This window comes from Passer domesticus, chromosome 8 (assembly GCF_036417665.1).
Source record: "Passer domesticus isolate bPasDom1 chromosome 8, bPasDom1.hap1, whole genome shotgun sequence".
In the NCBI taxonomy this organism is placed as follows: Eukaryota; Metazoa; Chordata; class Aves; order Passeriformes; family Passeridae; genus Passer; species Passer domesticus.
In genome coordinates this window covers 46,321,843-46,342,088 of record NC_087481.1, presented here as the reverse complement: position 1 = coordinate 46,342,088, position 20,246 = coordinate 46,321,843, and the positions used below count along the sequence as shown (strand labels likewise).

At 42.5% G+C, this 20,246-nt stretch overlaps 1 protein-coding gene across 2 annotated transcripts in view; it reads left to right on the top strand.

The window, feature by feature from the left end:
- Window positions 1-20,246, top strand: part of NT5C2 (5'-nucleotidase, cytosolic II) — a 59,717-nt gene that overhangs the window by 6,553 nt on the left and 32,918 nt on the right. Inside the window, exon 2 of one of the 2 annotated variants that reach the window (XM_064431184.1) lies at window positions 11,479-11,599. In XM_064431184.1, the coding sequence (XP_064287254.1) occupies window positions 11,499-11,599 (101 nt within the window). In that variant the 5' untranslated portion in view covers window positions 11,479-11,498. Of the gene's footprint in view, window positions 1-11,478; window positions 11,600-20,246 lie in introns of those variants that run through there. The other variant, XM_064431185.1, reaches the window with a different exon arrangement.

Sequence of the window (20,246 nt, the reverse complement as noted above, 5' to 3'; positions counted from 1 at the left end):
TAACCTCTTGTTTTACATGTGTTTCAACTTCTCTTTCAATATTGCACTGCCAGTTATATGAGCCAAGGCCAAAATACTCTGCTTGCTAAACTTGAGCAATCAGGAGGGAACAGATGATGAAAAACTAACAGTGTTTTACTCATCTACCACTCATTTTCTTCACAGACATGTAGAGAGTAGATATTAACAACGACAGTAATAAAACTCACTGTGAGGCCTCATAAATCAATGCGTGCTGGTGGGGTCAGGAACAAATATTGGAAAGGTTAGAACATGTAGAGAACTGTGTTCCCATGTTGTGACGCTCAAAGCAAGGCTGGGAGCTTTTCATTTGCTGATTTGAAAGCAATTAGGAGGAGGCTTTGTGCTGGCTGGGCGTGTGGTCAGCTCTTTTTTCTAGTGGCTACAGTAGGTCAGGTAACACGCTGAAAAAGAGGTCCTGGGTGAATCAGGGCTTTCATTTTGCTCTGCTAGGGACAGAGGTTTGTAAGGTGTCTCAAAAGCCAGGGGATCCAAGCTGTTTGCTCATCTGCAGCAGGACAAGACTGTGCTGTTGAATGCATCTGCCAGTCTACATCTACAAGGTACTTGAGATGCCCTGAAGAGAGAAGTCCTGGCCAGAGGGAGGGTTCAGTGCTGGGAACTCTCAGTTCAGGTTTGGTATAACAGGGATGTGCTGATGATGCCTTCTTAGTTGTTTGTTAATGTTCTCTCACCTTTCAGGCTGGCAGGTTTCTTCCAGTTTGCAGCTGATGTAGTAGATCTGTCACTTCATCATGTCCCTTCTGAGAACTGCTTATGCTGGGACAAGTGCAGAGATGACACTCTGTGTCCTCCTCTGCTCCTGCCAGGGAACAGGCTCCTGTGTCAGCAGGATTGATTTAATATCAAAACCTAGGGACCTGAACAGCCCATGGAAAGGTGACTGTTTCCCCAAATTAACTTAGTGCTTTGTGTTTTGCTTGGACAGATTGTAAGAAGTTTCCAAAGAAAAGAAGTTGATTCAGTTGGAAAACGGTTTAATGTAGGTCTTTGGAATTACTTGATAAAGCTGAGTCAGTTAGGTTATCAAAGAGAAGCCAGAAACCTAGCAAGAGCTCAAAGTCATCATAAATGTTCTGTTCTTTTACTGATTAATTTAGTCACATAGGATGCCTAACAAAAGCTGTACAAATTAGCAGTCTTTTGGAAGAGCTTGTATATACTGCAAAGAAAGTATTCATAAAATTAATTTACTTGTAGAGTTTCCTGTAGTGGTGCCTCAGTAGTACATATCTGTCAAGATTAAATGAGATTTGGGGGATGATAACATCTAGATGGGGACAGTATTGTGCCCTTAGGACAGATTTGTAATTTCATTTGTAATCAGGCAGACTATAATTACTATATTTGCCTCTGATTAAAAAAACAGGTCAGAAAAGTAATGAATTGTTCTCCTTATGGGATGGGAGGTGGAACTTCACAGGGCAAGAGCACTTCAAAACACTGTACAGTGCTCAGGTTCCCTGGTGTTCCATCTTTGTGCTCGCACGGTCGGTAGGTCTGTGTGGCTTGTTTCACATCAGCAGGGAGCTGCTGCCTGCTGAGAGCACAGTGCAGGGCAGGTTGTGGGTACTTGCCTCTGTGATCTCCGTGGGGAGTGCTAGCTACCAGCCAGCCTCTGATTTGGGGGAGAAGGAGGACTTTTGTGTGGTGCAGGTTGCAGGGCAGGGGCAGCTGTAGGTACTGAACTAGGAGGAGCACAGAGCAGGAGGAGCTTGTACTTCTGGCCTTTGTGAGCACTTCAGGAGAATGAGAGCCAGCCCAGGGTTGATTTCAATGAGCTGAGCCTGCACACAGGCTGTGCTCACCTGAAAGGCTGGATCAGCCTCAGGGAAGACTTCTTGGAAGGGAGATGGTTAACCATTATAATGGATGAAAGCAGGAAGCCCATGAAGTCTGTATTAGGCTGGTATGTGTCTGGAGCCCTATATGTTAGGATAGCAGAGAATCAGGATCCTCCTTGCTAAATTATCTCTGTATTTATTTTCACAGTGCCCTTTACAGCTGAAAACTTCATTATTTTGGTTTGGGTTTTGTGAATAAACAGCAAGATGGAAATTGGCTGAATTTTGTGTATGAAGTCCCTGGCTTTACTGGGTATTATTCTATGTCTGGCATAGTTCCATAGTCATCTGGTTTTTTGAAAGATGGGTTTATTTGTCAAAGGTCTGTCTCTTACTGTTGGGTAAGTTCTCAAAAAGAAGAGAGACAAGGTTAGTATATAAGCATTTGGTCAGCTTTTTCCTTAAAGAAGCTGGGAGGAGAAGGGAATGGCACAGGAAAAGAAAACTCTTAACAGGGAAATAAAGTTCTCACTGGTTTTGACAGAGCAGCTCTCAGAATTATTGGATTGTTTTCAGCTGTTGATGTCAGTGTTTATTTTCAATCCCATTTTTAATGAAGGAGGAGCCAGTGCTCCCCAGTTCTTTACTCAGCAGCGTGTCCCTTGGCGAGTGCTGTGTCTAGAGCCCTGGGACTCAGGCTGAGCAGCCAGTTGGCTCTGCTCACCAGGGCTGAGCAGGGAAACCTTTCTGCTGAGGCTGGAGGGAGATGTGAGTTCGTATTTCCAGCCTGCAGAGATGGTTCAGATGGTGATTCTGCTGTCACATCTTTTTGTGGAGCCCATAAATGTGTAGAGAGGGTCTGTCCTGCATGGAAGAGGGTTCCAGCGTCTCTGAAAAAATCATCCTGCTTCTTTTTCAAGACTAGAAAAAAAGCCAGAATGAAGTTTCAGTATCTTTGCTTTTCCCTTAAAATATTAATGAAGCAGGATGAGATCTTCAGAGACGAGGGGTTTTTTGCCAGTAAGCTCAGTCAGTAAGGAAAGACAATAAAAATGCCCTAAGTGAACTTTTGCCTGTTCGCGTTACCCAAGCTGTCCTTGTTGCATGCTCTCAGAATGGCTGTGCCACTGAGCCCAGTTGTGCATCTCAAATACTTTGTCAGTTGCTACCTGGAATGCTTCTGGAAAGGTTACGTCTGTGTTTGCTTCCCAAAACACAGTGGAATCTAATGAAAAGCATCATTGTTTTGAAACACTCTGATGTGCTGCCAAAAGAGCTACTGTTGTATAATCCTTAATAGCAGGTTAGAGTGGCAGTTGCTCCTAGGCTTGAAATTGGTATGTGGCAGGATGGCTTCCCAGGTCTCTCTCTGGGGATGGCACGTCTCATCTTGTTCTTCCCTGTGGGAGCTGTGACTCACGCGGTGTTCAGCTGTCCTGAGTTGGGAATAGACCCTTCAACAGGCTGAACATCAGTGGTGCTGCTAGGGGTGACAAGGGAAGGGAAACTGGCAGTTCCCTTTGAGAATGGGGAGCAGTGCTCTGTCTGCTCAGTACCAGGGATTACATTTGTCTGTTCTTGCCAGCACCTTGTTCTGATGTAAAAAAAAAAGAGTTGGAGTAAAAAAAAAATTATCTTGACTTCCCTTTCTGATTTGCAGAACTCAGTGTGTATACTTCCATGCCGACATTTCTGCCTTTTGTGATCTTTATGTTAACCTACAGCTTGGCTGGCATGCTGTCAGGCTTCATCTGTGTAGCAAATAAAGTATTTGCAGGTATCATTCAAATGTTGAATTCCTGTTGTGGTGAGCATTGACATCAAAGTTTGCTGCCCATTTTTTCAGCTAAATCAAATATATGGGAACTCTGATAAATATTTTAAAAGAAATATACTAGAAATAGTTTCTGTAGGGTGAGCTGTATTACAGCAAAGGGATCAAATTAATCTCTCGTTTTCAATCTTCCAAGAAAGACTCTGGGCAACTAGAGCAATTGCTTATGGGAAAAACAATACGAGTAAAGTATTTGAATTATGTTACATGTTTCTTGCTGGAATTTAACAGCTGGAAACAAAAGGCAGTGAGAACATGTGGTAGCCAGGTCCCTGCTTGCCTTTGGCAGGTGCTCAGTTGGACAGCAGTTTGGGAGCTCCGTGGCAGAGGTTGCTGCAGGCTGCTGAGGGCCTTTTCCCAAGGAGGAGAGTTTCCCAGCGCCATCAGAGTGTGTGGTTTATATTGGTGTTGGCTCAGAAGAGCCTTTGCTTATCCATTCACCTTCTGTCCAGGTGAAACCACTTTCTGGAGGTTTCTTTGGAATACTGGTTGTGCCTCAGCCTCATATCCACTGAGGCACTGGGGTATAAGGTGAGGAAGAATCTCCTGAGGTATGATACTCAGTTTGACCGACCTGCTGTGTAGCTCAGACCATTTGACTTTTCTGCATTAATTTCTGACTCTGTGAAAAAAAAAGGCTGATTGAAACACCCACACACTTCATTAAGAGCCCTCTGATGATGATTTCAGAAATTTGTTGTTTCACAGCTAACTCTTCTCTCTTAATATTTTTGTGTTGGTTGATTTATTTAACTTCCAGTCACGGTGTCTTGTTCTGTCATTGCTAGACTGAGAACCCTCCACATTCAGGCTGCTAGCCTATGTGCAAATGCTTCTAGATAATTTTCAAATCACCTGCAGAGCTGCTCTTTGTACGCTGGCAGCCTTCCACTCCAGCCTTACTCTCTCTCACAGCTTTATTCCTTCCTCAGTGTATTCCTTTCTAAGTGGGAACAGCCAGCTGAAGACAGTTTTCCAGCAGAGTTTGTGTTAGTGACAGAGAGAGACATGGAGTCCTGCTTGGTAGTCTTGTACATCCAAGGATCACATTTGACCTGCAGCTGCAGCATTTCTTTGAGAGCTCATGTTTGCTAATTCTTCTCTGTGACGTAGCTCTTGTGCTTCTGGACCAACTCTCACATTCCTTAAGTATGATCCTTCTTTTTTTTTCTAGTGCTGGGAGAAAGGGGCACACTAGAGTTAGAGGAGTGGAGAAATAGCATTATCCCTAACAAACTCTTTGTGTAAGAAGCAGTAAATTGGAAATAACTAAAATGGTAGCTCTGGAAATGACAGTGAGAAGCATGAGCTTTATGGAATGTAGAAGATACACTTACGAGCTCAGCTCACTGGAGAATGGAGTTCCTGTTTCAAGGCATTAAACTAATTTGCAGATAGGTGAGGAGAATGGATAGTCCCATGGTACTCAGGGTCAGATTTGAGGTTTGCTCCTCAGAGTTGCACTGCAGATTTCATTGTTTTCCAAATTCTATTCTAACCATCCATAACATTGATGATAATTAAATAATACTTAAAATATTTTACTGAACTAGTGCTGCTTGGAATTCCTGAAAGAATATAATTCCTTGGATAGAAACGGATGAACATGAGATGAAACTCCAAATTAATGTATTCTGGGTTTTAGTGTGTCTAATACATTGGTCCTGGAGTATTGCTGGAGCTCTAGGAAATGCACAGCTGCTCTGTGGGTATGGTTGTCAGTAGAAATATTCTGATTTAAAAATCCATGTAAAATAAGCATGGTTTTGTTAAATATATTTTACAACATACATTAATAATATATTATACAATAGACGTTACTTTAGCATCTGGCTTTAAAGCAGATAAAATTCAGCCTGAAATTAGATCAAATCCCATAATAAATGGGTTGAGTAGAATTCTCCTTTCTTATATCTTACCCATTCAGAAGTAGTCCATGAGTTACCATTGTCTACCGGTCAGACCATAGTCAAATGAACATAAAACTAGGAATGCTTGACCAATTTCACTAAAAGCACACTCTTGAAAAAGCAGCTTCATGATGTAAGCACTCTGGTGGTGTCCAAGAGTAACTGCTAACCCTTCCTGCAGGAGGAGTCAGAGCCAGTAGGCTTGGAGCTAGGAGGTTTAGTATGATCCATGGAGCAAGGAGAGTGTTATTAATCTAATGTAATCCAGTGGATCTTTGGCTACCACAAGTGGCACCTGTAAGCTCACTACATATCTGTGGTTAACCTTAACAGGTTCTTAACAGCAGCTCTCTACCTCTTTAATACCCTGTAATCAGCATACAGAATTATCCTGCTTAAAGCCAACCTCAATTACCATGAGGTGAGAGTACGCTTTGAAGTGTCTCTTGGAAGTAATTTAATTTTCTAATATGAAGGATGTGTTCTGCCTGTCCTGCCATAATGAATGTGAAGTCTTGCTGTCAGATAGGCAACCACACAGAAGTGGAAGATCTTCAAGAAGAATTTAACTTTAGGCACAAGGAGGGGAGGAGAAAAAAGTAATTTTTCTGACTTAGATCATTTACAAGCATCACTGCTTATTTCTCAAGTCATGGACATAATAGTTTTCCAAAAGCATCACTAATTAAAAACACCTTTTGGAAACAGTTTGCCTTTGGCCATCAAGCAGAAGTGTTGGCAGTAAAAGACAAGAGTGGTTTGAATTGTCATCCCAGGGCTGTGGGGGAAAGGGAAGGAGCTATGGGAACTAACAGCTAGTGTGTAGGGCTGTAATTCAGAATGAAATCAGAGCATCATTTGGCATCCATGCAATCCCTGTGTCTTGGAGCCCATCAGAAGCCTGCTGCTCTGTGGCTTCTGTCACGCAGAGGTACAGGCTGACCTCTCTGTGTCTGCCAGTTGATGCTAAGTATTGAAATTCGAATTTGTGTAAGAGTATACTGTGCTAGGAACATGCAGTGTATCTGTGATTCATCCTGACAGCGCTAGGAACTCAGACTGACTTTTTGCACAGGGACTGAGGAATTGGTGCTTCTGCATTTGCTTCCCACTTGCTCTGTGTTATTACCTTCTGTGTGCCTTGCTATCCCCAGCTGACAAAATGGGGACAGCACTTTTGCTGCCCCTGAATGTATTATGTGAGTGGGAGCTGGTGAAGTGCTTTGCGATTGCAGGTGTGAGGATGGCACTTCTGGTGGGGCCAGGAGCCTGCCCAGCCCCTGCTCACACAGTGGCACTGGGAGGTGCCATTGAGGGGGGTGACACAGTCCTGGCCCCTTTTTGCTGTCCCTCCCAGAGGATCAGGAGGGGTGTGATGCTGTCCTGAGTGGATTTCACCTCTTGCAGTGCTTGCTGTCCCAAGTGCGTAGCCTGATCAAGGTGCAAGCTACTTCTGCCCTCACTGGAGGGGTGGAATGCTCCTAGAAAGTGAGTCACTTGCTTTTCCTAACCACCCTTACATGGACAGTCCCCTAAGCTGCAGAAGATGTCGCTTTTCCCCTCCCCTCCCCTATTCGTGAGGCTGTGTCATGACCCAGACCAGGAATTCGACACGAGTCACGAACAAACCAACCCTATTCCTGCTCCCTTTGCTTTTTGCAGTCCTCAGGATTTTAGGATGCTCCTCCCTTGCTGAGACCCCCCCCAAAGCACTTTGGGATGGAGCAGCGCTGCAGCGGGGAGCCGGGAGCTGCTCCAGGCTTGGCAGGGGTGTCACAGTCTGTCCTCCCACAGCTGCGACTAGACACAGAGCTCCTGAGCACAGCACCCTGGGCGTGGTGAGCTTCTCTCTGCCCGCTTCCCGCTGTGCACGTACGTGTGTGGGCTGTGCTGCCAAGGTATTAATGATTCTTGAGGCAGAACATGTGAGCAGAGGCTGCTGTAGTGCACGGTGAGTCAGTGTGAGTACGCTACAACCTTGGCTTCACGTAGGGATGCTTTTGTTTTCGGCTCTGTAAGCTCTCGGAGAATATCCTGGAAATAGAGGGATTGTCACCAGAGTTTTGTTCGTCTCTGTGCTTCAGTGTGGATGCCTCTGATTTGGCACTGCATCATCAACGTGTCAAGATGAAGTCAGAAAAAAAAAGAGAGGCAGTCAGTGCATTTAGCATGAACATGTCAGATATTATCAGGTGCAGAAATTTCTAACTATTTGCTGCCCAAAAAAGATTTAAAAAGTAATAGTAAAACTTTAAGGGAAATGCTTCAGAACATTTTATTTAATTTATATGAGTATTTGAAAAAATACACTATGGATAATACTTTAAATCATCTAAAATCTGACAAATATACTTAATTCAAAATATATGCTAAAAATCTCATGTTCTTTTGGACCAAAGCATATGTGCTGGGCAACAACTCTGTATCAAAGCTTTGCAGCTGAGATTTAAATACCTTTTCAAAAGGAATCCTGTACCATAAATGTATCAGATGCTTAATTAAGACAGCACAAGCAAGGAGCATGTTTGCAATAAATTATGGGGATGTGTTCTGACAGGCTTTATCTATGTAAAGATTTCTATTTTTATGTGAAGCTATTTACAGATTATTGATTTCAAAAATAGATTTGTAACTAAAGAAAGATGCATCATATTTCAGTTGCTTGGAGCTGAGAATCCTGCCCGGCTGTCTGCCTGCTCTCTTAGATGTTTATTCCAGTGGCTTACAAGTGTATGGCGTGATTCTGTCCTTCTTATTTTTCTCTCTCTATTTGGAAGAGGGAATTTGTATTCAGGGACCAGGTTCCAGGTTTCTTACCCACGCAAGCAGGCTGGTTTTTATGTTTTGGAGCACAGAACAATTTCAGTGAAGTCTGTGAGGCTTTTAGCATGAGTAGGACTTTTGGATGGCGAAGGTCCCTCACAATATATTTTGTCAGTTGTCACTGTTTTGTTTCAGGGCAGCAAGCTGTTGTCACAGTGTCAGTGGAGCCTGCTAAGCTGTAAGCCTGCCTTTGAGTACGTGTAATAGAAACCTTCAGCATATTTTTTTGCTACTTAATGCTGTATGAACATTAGAAGAAATATTTTAATGAATCCTGAAGGTAGAGGTAATATTTTTCATTAGAAGAACCTTTAGAATTTGAAAACATGCAGACTTGTGTACCCAAGAGCCTGTCTATTTTTTCCATCCATTCCAGCTGGTCTAATAAAAGATACTGTCTCTGTCTACAAACCTTGTCCTGCCTGCAAACTCTGTTGATTGCATCTACAGCAAAATACTGCTGGATCATTAAAATAATTCAGGCCTTCTTTGCCTAATTATGGAAACTCAGATTTGTGTGGCTTCCTCAAGTCTCAGCTTTTTGAATCCCAACACACATTAAATGATGCTGTCTGGTTTCTTGTACTGTAGAGGAGGATTTCATCACATAGGAGCTCAAACTGCTTCACTGATTCCTTACTTTAGAATGGATATTATAAAGGTAGCCTGCTAAAATTCTTCTGCCATCTGGATTTCAGGGTATTTTGTAGGATACTGTCAGTGTGTGCTGTTGGCTGTCTGGCATGGATGGCCTCTGGAAGCAGTCCTAGCCTAGTACCTGTGTCAGCATCTGATGTGGTGCTGTGCTGATGGGAAGCAGAAGAAATGGGAAGAAACAGAACACGATGTCTGTGGTGTAGTCTGTGGGTGTAAATCCTTGAATCTTGCTATGTGTCTGGCTGGGTAAGTAGAGTGGTGTACCCCTTCTAAACAGCAGGACGCTTGGATTTGGATTTGTTTGGAAGAGCTGTGTAACATTCCTAAGGTTTGCCATGCAACAGTTTTTTCAGAGCTTTTTTATGTGCCTTTTAGAGGCCTTCAATGAGTGTGTCTTTCGGACCCAAATCTGGAGCTCTAGGCTAGTAGCCTCAGAATAGACCAAGGTTGTGATGATCTGGACCATCTTGGAATGTCAGTGGAGTAGCTGCTTTTCCACCATCTGAGAGCACAGGCCCTTGCTGTAGTTTGCAGACTTGGGGTGTTACCGGATCACTGCCTCTGCTGCACGCCTTGGCTGAGGCTGTGACCCTTGTGGGAGTGCTGTTCCTCTCCTGAGCAGCCCTTGCTGTCCCTGAGGAGCCCTGCTGCAGGCTGTGCCCTGCCTTCCGAGCGAAATGGGAGCAGCCTGGTGCTTGAGGGGCCTCCAGATCTGTGTCCTCGCTGCCTTCTGTCTGCCTTTGGGCACGGCTTAAATAGATAGCTGGTAATTACTTGTAAAGCCCTCGGTGGCTGTGGCTGGGGCTATTTTGGAAGCTGATTCTCCCTGCATGCCCTGTTGTGGAAGTTGTGGCTGGCTGCAGTGGCCCGTCACCCTCTCGCTGTGGTGACCTCCTCTCCTGGGTGTGTGGCAGGGAATTCAGGGGGACAGCTCTCAGCAATGGCATGCGGTCTCTTGGGCTGCCTGCCAGGGCCTGAATTTGGTGACCTTTAGGATGTGGCAGAAGATGCATTTGTAAACCTTGGTTATAGTAACTGGGAGAATGCTGGAGGAGGAGGAATGTATTTTTTACAGACAAGCTGTCTGCTCTCTGTTTGGTGTTTATGACCAGCAGATAGTAGGTAAATATACTAAAAAGCACTGTGACCATTGGAACTGTTACTCTGTAATAGAATTTAAAATAAAGAAATTATACACATTTCCTTGAGGAGTATGCATGTGCCATTGAGAGTGCTGTGACTTCTAGCAATGGTTTCAGCACTTGCTCTGCTCTCTACTTTGCTGGAATCATTAAATTCCCTCCTATAAAATGAATGCAGTCATATTTTTGAGGTGTCCAGATGTAGTTGCTGTATTATTACCCATGTAGTTTGTGGGTGTTTTTGTTTATTTTTAAGAAGAGCAAACAAGCCAAGACCTGCAGTCCAGCAGGTGTGTGGGTTACACCAGAGTGTGGTTTCATGTAATATCTAATTTGGTATCACTGTGGGTTGTGTCTCCCACCCTGTTCTCCCTACCAGCTCTAATGACAGTGGTGTGGCAGGTTGAGCTGGGCTCAGCCTGGGTTCAGCTGACCAGCGGGCACTACTCAGCCTTTCCTCACTTTTGGTCAGTTGGTTTTGATAGGTGAGGACTTGGACTGGTGAGCTGAACTGAGCCAGTGTGGGGCTCCTTCATAACCCCACCTGGTGCCAGGGAATGCAGCAGCACGTGTCTGGCTGGACGAGCAGGCCAGCAGGATTGCCCCAGTGTGCCAATAACAAAATTGGGAAAGGTGCCCCTCTTTCCTGCTGCTGATGAGGACTGTCTGTGGTTTGGTGGTGACAGCCAGCACTTGAGAAGGGGTGCTCGTGTTTGTGAAGATCTGCTGGGGAATATTTGCATCGCTCATGTTACAGGTTTGCAGTGTGTTCTTGCTCTGCCTGAATGTGTCTGACCTGCAGAGGACAAAGGATCATCTTTCTACTTTCCTTCCAATTGTTCCTGCTAATTTAGCATCAGTTTGAAGCCTTTGTCTTTGCTTAGAGATCAAATGGCCAGGAACAAGGCTCTTTGTTTTCACTCTGTGGTAAAAGTGGCAAGGTCAGTCCCAGTGGGGCTTGTGCGGTTTACACTGCTGAATTTATCTCATGTATTAAGGGTTTTCTGTCACCTACAGCTAATGCATATTGGTAACTCTAGCTTCAAAAATATCCCTTTTCTGTAATGAAAACAAGGTCTCTGTTTGTAAATGCATTTTCACCACAATGGATAGGAATATCTTTGCAGCCATACAAAACAGCCTTCCCAGCTCTCTGTTTTAACATCTCAAAGAGCAGCATCTTACTTGACCTGCATACTCAGGTCATGCCACTCAGGAAGTCTTGCAGAGTGCCTGGCAAAACAAACCTTGAACTCAAGCAAGCTTTTCTTTTCTATCTCTTTCAGAAATAAGTAAGCATTTGAAGATGACAACCTCATGGAGCGACCGGCTGCAGAATGCAGCAGATCTCCCTGCAAACATGGATGGACACGCTCTGAAGAAGTACCGCCGGGAAGCCTATCACCGGTGAGCCTATCACCACATTTCTTGGGGTTTTTTGGCTTGTTGGTAAAACAGGAAGGTTGTTCGTACCTTCCTTGTAGGACTGTTGGTAGAAGAGAGCTTAGAAGATGGCACAGTATTGGCCTGCAGGAGTTTGCAAACAGCTGAGTTGAGATACACGTACTAGAGTGAGACAGGATATGCTTCTTATTGCAGTCAAAAGATTAATCAAAGTCAGATTTTGGATAGACAGTTTCAAGTCAATAAATAATCCGTGGCAGAGGTTTTATAATAATTATTGCAGGGCACAGTGGGAGAGCAGAGCCTTAGACACTGGAATGCACAAATATGAATAAGGAGGAAATCAAATAGGGTCAGAAATTGATTGAGAATTACACCTAGTGTGATTAACTGTGTGACCACAGGAGCATGCAGGAGCACTAGGCAAGGGCCCAGCCTTTTCATTGTTAGGTGTACCTAAAACCATCAGAGTTCAAAATAAAAGGAACGTTATCACTCTTTGTTTATAGTTTGGGAATCAAAGTGCAGGCCCTAGGTTGTTTTTACAAGATCACACTGGAGGTTTGGTTGAGCCAAGAATTTAGGCCACAGCTTTCAAGGTTCCAAGCATAGAGCATAAAAGAGGGATGAAGTCTGTATCCTTATCAGATGTCTGGACTGCTACAGAGTTAAAAACAACAGTGTCTAGTAATTGTCAGTATTCTGTTTGTGGGAGGTGTACCTTCAAAGTTTAGCTTCGTTATTTTGAGAAGTCATACAGTGTGATGATGAGAGGATATTCAGCAGAAGGGGAAATGTATGTCTGATGTAGAAACAGAAACATTTAACCTCATGCTTAAATGCCACATTGCATTTGTGATTCACATTGGTGGTATTTCTGGGGAAGTGTTTTGGAAGTGTTAGATATCTTTTGATTCTCCAAATGGAATCTAATTTGAGAAAAACGCCTCAGTGCATCATATGATTGGCCAGGTTGTGCAAGTTGCAGTGTCCGGGGCTAAGTGACGGATCCTGTGATGCATTTCTGAAGCTTTCCAGTTTCCAAAAGAATATGTTTGAACAACATGTCTTAAGTGGTGCCATTATTTGAATCTCTCTGTCAGCTGGTTTGTCAGATATGGAAGCATTTAATGAATGTAACTATATATAGCATGTAAGAAGAGAGGGATTTTATATCATTCCCTGTCAGAAACTCTTCACCTTGTTGCAGTCATTGACAGGTTTACCTTTGTGTCATAAATTGATTTAAAACTTCAGCTGTGTTACTCCTGATTCAGATTGATAGAAATCAAGTCAGAGTAATGCCTATATTTTTCCTAAGTATTTCCTTAACATTTGTTATGGTTAAGTGCTGACAGTTTGCTAAATGTTGTACAGGATCCAAAGGAAGCTGTGCTTGTCTTGAAGAGCTCATACATTCATCACATTTACCTTACCTGTGTAAGAAATCCTTACTTTCAGAAATAATTTCCTTATGGAAGATGGGAGTGCAGTCATATAAAGGAGGGTTGCCCACTAGGAGCTGGGATCTGGTAGCCCAAATTTAGTCTGTGGTAAAGTTTAGGTACCTGTTTTTAGCATCTAGAAATGTCTTAGGCAAAACATACCAAGCAGAAGTGCTGCTAGCATCTCAGATTTTCATGGGAAGCACAACATTGGGAATACTAGGGAGGCACAATATTAAGGAGAGGCACATTTTTGTTTTGGAATTGCTATCCTCTTTCAAAGAGGGAGAGAGAGGGAGGGAATGGGAGAGAATGAGAGAACCTGATGCCAAGACTGTAGAATAAATCTGTGCTATTAATGGCTTTGGTATACCAGTTTCATGAGAGTTATTTTGATAATCCAGTATTGTGAGAATCTGAAACAACCTCATTCCAGAGGCAGTGTTGTCAGATTTCTATTTCTGGTAGTTTTCATGGTCATAGTGTTAACAGATGTGATGTTACTTTAAAAAGTGCAAACTTAACATGAGTATGACTGAAGTTATCTCCCCTTGGTGTTTGATGTTTTAGTTTTTAGTGTTTCATTAATGCTTCAGATGCAGAATACATGTGCTGGTCACAGACATGAGTTGTAGGATGTAGATTTGTTTCACTAAGGTCCAGGTATGCTCTGACTCTTGGGTAATGCTGAAGCACTGCAAATTTTATGAATAAGAGAAATAGAAAATACATTTCATACATGGTGTTATTGTCAAGATTATTTTCTTTTTCTTCTTTTTCTTCTCTTTTTCTTTCAGTCTTTTTTTTTTCTTACTCCAGCAGCTACAGGAAAAATCCTTGAAAACATGAATCTAAGTGACTTAGAAACAAAACCAATAAGAGCATTGAATTTAAACCTATTATGTTTGGTTTTTTTTACCTTAAAGCTAGTCAAAGTTATTTTATGGGCCCAGTCTGAAAGGCTGGAGCAGCTTGGCAGCTACACCACATTTACAGATGAGAATAAGTGGGACTAGCTTTTGTTACCTGCGTTGAAAGCCTAGTTGAGCTCAAATTCTAAATGCTGCTAGGAATGCTTAGTTTTCTGAAGTGTGACATTTGAAAAACTTGTTTCGCTGTTTGTTTGCTTCATGCTTACTTAAATACCGGTGGAGATACCTAGACCAATCAATTTAACATTCTTGTTCTCATAAAATACACCAGATTTGATACGCTTGAATTGTTAATGAATTCAGACAAAATCAGGGGAAAAGCTTCCAAAAGCAAAATAGTTTACCTTAAAAATATATATAAATGTTCTTGTGGCCATGAAACTTTTAAAAAACTTATAAAAAATTACCTCTGAAGATATCCCTCTAATAGTCATAGTTTACGGTGGTCATTCTTACTTGGAATGTATTTTTTCAGATGCTGCACTTATAATTGTATCATAATTGAGGGATAGATGTTCAACATATAATAATTGTTGGCAGAAGTCCCAGTTGAGACTGGTTTAACTGGTGTAGTGCATACTGACTCAGAGTATAATGACTGTATCGTAATCATATCTGAATGCCATGGGCAGGAATGTTCAGAATCAAATTTATATAGCTATAGAATCAGAAAAATCTGTTGGGGAGGAGAAGTGGTGGGGTTTTATCTTCAGGGAATTTCTAACAACTTTAATGAAAGCCTTTGGTTGGCTGGTGTTGCTGTCAGACCTTGTTACACAACACTGCTGGCGCCTGTTGGAGGTGAGGTCTGAAGATGAATTAATATGCAAGCTACATGTTACTCATTCTCTAGCAGAGGTCACTGGTAAGAGGATACTGCACTGCTGTGCTATTGGCAACACAGATTTTAATTCAGAAATAAAATGGATGTGCAGTTCTTGGGAGGCTTTTCCTTGCTGTGTGTGGTGGTGAGGCCACCTCCCTCGTGTGCTGCTTGTTGACTTTTCCGGGTAGAGGATAATCACTAGATCACTTGTTAGGAGGAGTGCTGTCATTTAATGTGATTGTAATTAGGCAAGAACTAGGTTGACTCTGAGCCACCAAATTGCCCTAGTGTCTATTTTTTAACTTGGAGTGAGCACTTCTAGGCACCCTCTGGATTATCTCACATAGCTCTTTAGTGTTTAAATAGCAACCCCATCTAGTTAAAGCAAATAATGGAAAAAGTTGGTGTTCCATCCACTCTTGTTACTGACAGTTACCAAGATCCAGGAAACAGGTATTTGCACTTATATTTATTTATCTGTGGTTTTGGCTTAACAGAGCACTTAGGCTGAAATGGTCTTTTTGTTAAACATACTGGCTTTGGGATGCTTCTACCATTTTGCATCAGATTAATTTGAGACTTCTTATCCTGAATGTGGGGTGTCTGTTGTTGTTTTAACTGTTGGGTTTTTTTCTTGCTCTCTTGTTTACTGGCTAGTGCAGGGCATGTGGCATCATGATTCCTAATCCTAATTCTCCTCCTGACTGCTGATAGAGTATTAAGTAAGTTGCTTCATAGCTTGTACTTCAGTTTGCTTTCAGAGCATGTTACGGTGGTGATATAAGTGATTTTAGCTGGTACTGTACACTGAAATTCTGGATTAAAAAATAATATATGTTTTTATAATGACAAAGCAAAAGGATTGCCAATGGGTTGTTTTGATTTCCTGGATCAAAGATGTACTTTAGCTTGTTCAAATTTGTAGACTCTGGGCTATTCACTGCTAATCTTGTTTCTTCATTTAATTGTTACTGGATCATCAGTGATTGCAAACAGGTGGAAATGTTGTATAAACAAGGCTGTGAGACTTGAAACTGTTCATCTGTTTATATTTAAAATCGTTTCAAAATGATCAGTTCACTGAGGTGGAAGACCAGAACAAATCTTTCCCAGTCTGAAAGTGCTCTTTTCATGAAACACAACTGGACAGGCCACGCGTGGTGCTCCCATGTCCTGGGCAGCTCTGGAGGCTCTGCTGGCCGTGGTCTGTCCTCGTGTGTCTGAGCAGCCTCCTGGGACCTGTGTGGTGGCATGTGTGTGACAGAGGGAGCGTGTGGCTCTCTCTGTTTTGCTTTAGTGCTTTAGACACTGCAGGAGGGAGAGGGAGTGTGTCAAGCAGAATGGATGAGCTTATAAAAAAGCACACCACTTGCCAAATTAATAATAAAGAAATTACGTTGTAAATGTCCCATGATCCTTAGCTTTAATAGTTTCAGGGAGCAGACAAGTGTTATTTTGGGATGGAATCCATGTGTGAGCTTCTTGGCACTTTGCTGTTGCCTGGGAAGAAAACCCAAACAATGAAAACAGAAATGGCCAAGGCTCTCTCTTTGCATCTGATTCCTGCAGAATTTCAGAGGGAAGTGCTTATATCTGTGTTTCTGGATAGAGCCTCATCAGGCTTTGAATCCAGTCATTACTGGAGTTTACACCTTAATGTCACTATAACTGTGCATGGACAGTTAGACTTGTGAAATTTTGGGGCATGGTGTTGGAAATGTTACTAGAAGTGGCCAGGAAATTTTTATGCCCTTCTTTTGTTTCCCCTGTCTGATACTATGTCATCCCCTAAAGCCCAAATACTATCTCTAAATACGATTACAAACATGCAGAATATTCATCTTTGGTTGAAGAAGGAATAAAACAGAACTCCGACAATGTAGAATTAAAAAATAAAACCAAAGTGGTATGATAAAAAATAGTATATGGAATGGTCAATACCTGCCTGAAGAGGCAGGACTTGGCAAAAGAACAATTTCATTGGTTTTAAAAATTTAAAGCAGTTTATTTCTTCTCTAAGGCAGCTACCAAAACATCCAGCACACAAAGATGAGACATTTGGATGATATGGTGGTATCTTCTTTAGATTGCTCACGTGCTTTGTACTAGATAAATAAGGTCAGTGGGGAGGTTTGCTGCTGCTGGTGGAAGTCACCTGAGACCAGAACTATAATGTCAAGCAGTGACACAAGTCCCCAAGCAGACCACATCTGGGGACTAGCTGGTCATACTGAGGACACTGAGTTGTCATAACAGTGCAGGGATGTTTATTTCATTATTCGCCTTTTTAAAGAGGCCACGGGGACCTTGGGCGTGGGAGACTGTTAAAAGCTAATCCATTTAGTTCCCATTATTTCTTTTTAAATCTTCTAGCTTATTAAAAAAATGGAAGTTGTCCATAAAGAGAAGATTAACCAAAGTTCCTAAACCCTGAGTAAGCGGGAATCTGAGCCTTCTGGCTAGTTAGTCCCTGGTTTGTGGTTGGCTCAAGCCCAACTGTCCACCACAGGCTTTTTTAAACACACATGTAGGTCATGCTTAGCCAGCTCCCACTGTATTTGCTGTTCCACTCAGCAGTGTTGCAATTTTCTTTGTATTTATTTAATTTCCAGTGAAACATACTGCCCAGAAAAATGCTAATTGCTGCAAGGTATTTCTAGACACATTTGGAAAATTATTATGAAGCTCTCTGTTCCAGAAACCTTGCCTCACATTGTTCATTTTCATTTCTGTGCTGTGAGGAATTGTGAGCCAAGTGCCAAGTTCCTCCTTAATTGTAAAGTTCTGTGCATTTTGTTTATTTTGCTGGTCAACCTAGAAGACTGCTATGCACATAAATTTCATTCAGGGCATACAGTTCTTTAGAGGTTTTGCACAAATAAAATAAAAACATTTCTCCCTCTCTGTCTTTGCTCCTCTCCAGCGTTACTTGAGAAGAGTTGGGATTTAGGTTCCTGCTTCAGAATTGATTGACAAGGACAGTAACAAAACCAAGATCAGTTCTCTTGTGAAAATGTAAAGGACTATGAATTGCAGAGTTGTGGCTATCAGGGCTGTGGCTTCCCTGCTGCATGCTCAGCAGTTCTTTCTTCCTTGCAGTGCAACACACTTTTCTCTTACCCAGCACAATCCATAGAGCTCAAAAAAAAAATAAATACTGTAGTCATTGAGAGCCTTCTGCTGTGGCCAAGCTGCAGGGTTTATATTTGAGGCAGAACTCATTAGAGAGGAAATATGCTTCAAGGTTTCCTAAAACAGCTCCTCATGTCCATTTTTCCAAAGGTGGGGATCTGTGTCAGGCTCAGCCACCCAAGTCCAGGTGCTGCTCCCCAGTCCCAGCTGTGCTCAGAGAGCCCATGGAGCTGGGACATGGTCCCTGGAAGTGCCTTCCCCACATGCTCCACGCCTTGTGTCACTCCAGCCACACTGACAGGGAGTCCACAATGCAGGATATTCCTCAGAGCAGAAATGTGAAGCTTGGGTTTTCATCGGGAGGAAAAGGTGCAGGCAAGAGAAAGGCAGTGTCCTGTTAAAGGAGGTGCTCTGGTGCATGCAGGTGTGGAGCTGGGTTTAGGCAATCCTCACCTCTGCCTCAGCACAGGGAATGCAGAGGGTGTTCTCGTGCTGTGCCTGCAGTTTGTTTTGTCTTACTGCCCAGTGCTGTGAAGTTTTTAGAACAGCTTAAATTTTAACTCCAGTGCTTCCAGTTGAAGTGACTATTTTCTAAATAGAAAAAATCAGATTCAGAGGAAGGGAGAGTGTGATTTCTTCTGATTCTGGCAAGTGGAGAAATTATTCTACATTAAAAATTCCTTGCCTAAAAATGTTAGATCGTTTTAGTTTTTCTCTTATTCTGACATTATTTCTGCTGTTTGTAATCTAGAAGCTTCTTTGATTTTTGTTCATCTGGATGAGCTGTAAAAAAACTTATTTCATCCTTTCCTTTCATGACCAGAGGATTTTTTCTCTTAGGTGGTTGAGGTTCCTAGGGCCCTCGGGTTGCTCTTGCTCTATAGTCATCAAAAACAACTCCTGCAATTTCTCTATAGCATTTGTTCTGAGGAGATGTTACCTTTTTGTAGCCAACAGACACCCTGTCAGGTTGAATGGGGCTTGGAGAAACCTCATCTGGTGGAAGGTGTCCCATGGCAGGGGCTTGGAATGTGATGATCTTTAAGGTCCCTTCGACCCCAAACCATTCTGTGATCCTGTGATTTGATCAGTATTCTTGTAGTCAGGCTGAGTGTACCTTCAATTAGAATTTAAGGGCAGCTTTGGAATGGGCTAAGTCTGCAGCTTCTGGGAAGCACCTGGCTCTTCCCAGAAACTGTGCTAGAGATTTAATCTCGGCTTTTAATTTTAGTTTCTAGGACACTGCAGATATTTACTACTTTGAGTAAAATCCTGAATTAAGCTGGTCCATTTCTGGGAGTAAATATTTTTCAGTAGCTGCTTACTCCCTTGTGCCTAGGGGAGCACTGTTCGTGGGAGATTTCTTTATCAGGATTTAAAACTGAGGTCCTGAGTGCCTACAAAATAAACCAACATCTATTTTGGCCTTCACAAGAGAAGTAAAAATGATCATTGTTTTTTTTTTTTAACCACTGTTTAGTCTGCATTTAATCTGCCAAGGCGTATGCAAGTTTAAATTGATTAAAGTGTTCTCATTTCCTGTCCTGAACATGTTGTGTAATAACCTTCTTTAGCTTTTTTTAATATTTGCTCTGTCTCACTCCAGCGCTGGTGGGTGAAGTAATTACCACGTCAGATCAGTTGGTAGGATGCCTTGAAATCTGCCAGCCTGGGGTGTGATTAGACCCTGCCAGTGCAGTTTATAGGTCATAGGCAATAAGTGCAATTGGTGAAGAAAGAGGCATCTTCACCAGCTGTTACCAAAGAGTGCTGCTATGGTAATTTTCCAAAGGACTTATTTTGGAACAAAAATATACTAGTGGGTGCTATTTGTTTTGTTGTTCAGAAAACTTTTCCAGATCTTCAGTCTCAAGGTATGCTGGTTTTGGGTTCAGTTTCTAAATACTACAAAAGCAGAGGATGACATCTGTCAGAGGTTTGGTGATCTTTCCATGGATTTTGGTCAGCTTGGTGTTATCATCATTTAAACACAAGGAGACTGGACTGGAACGGATCTCTTGGGTCACAGCTCCTTTGTTTCTGCCTTCCACAGGCACTGTCATATTACCCTTTTTGTGAGTGCATTCAGCTGTGTCTTAGCACTGGTGGTTTTTGTCCTCATTTGGCAAACTTACCAAGTGTTGCAATTCTGAAATGATCTTGTGATCTTTAAATTTCCCTTCTTGCTCCTGTCCTATAAAGACAGTCAGAAAACTGTGCTGCAGGGGTTAAGCCTAAAGGCAAGAGCAGAACTGGACTCTGCAGGTTAGACAAAGAAATGTTGCCGGTGTCTCCTGGAGATATGTTATTCCTTC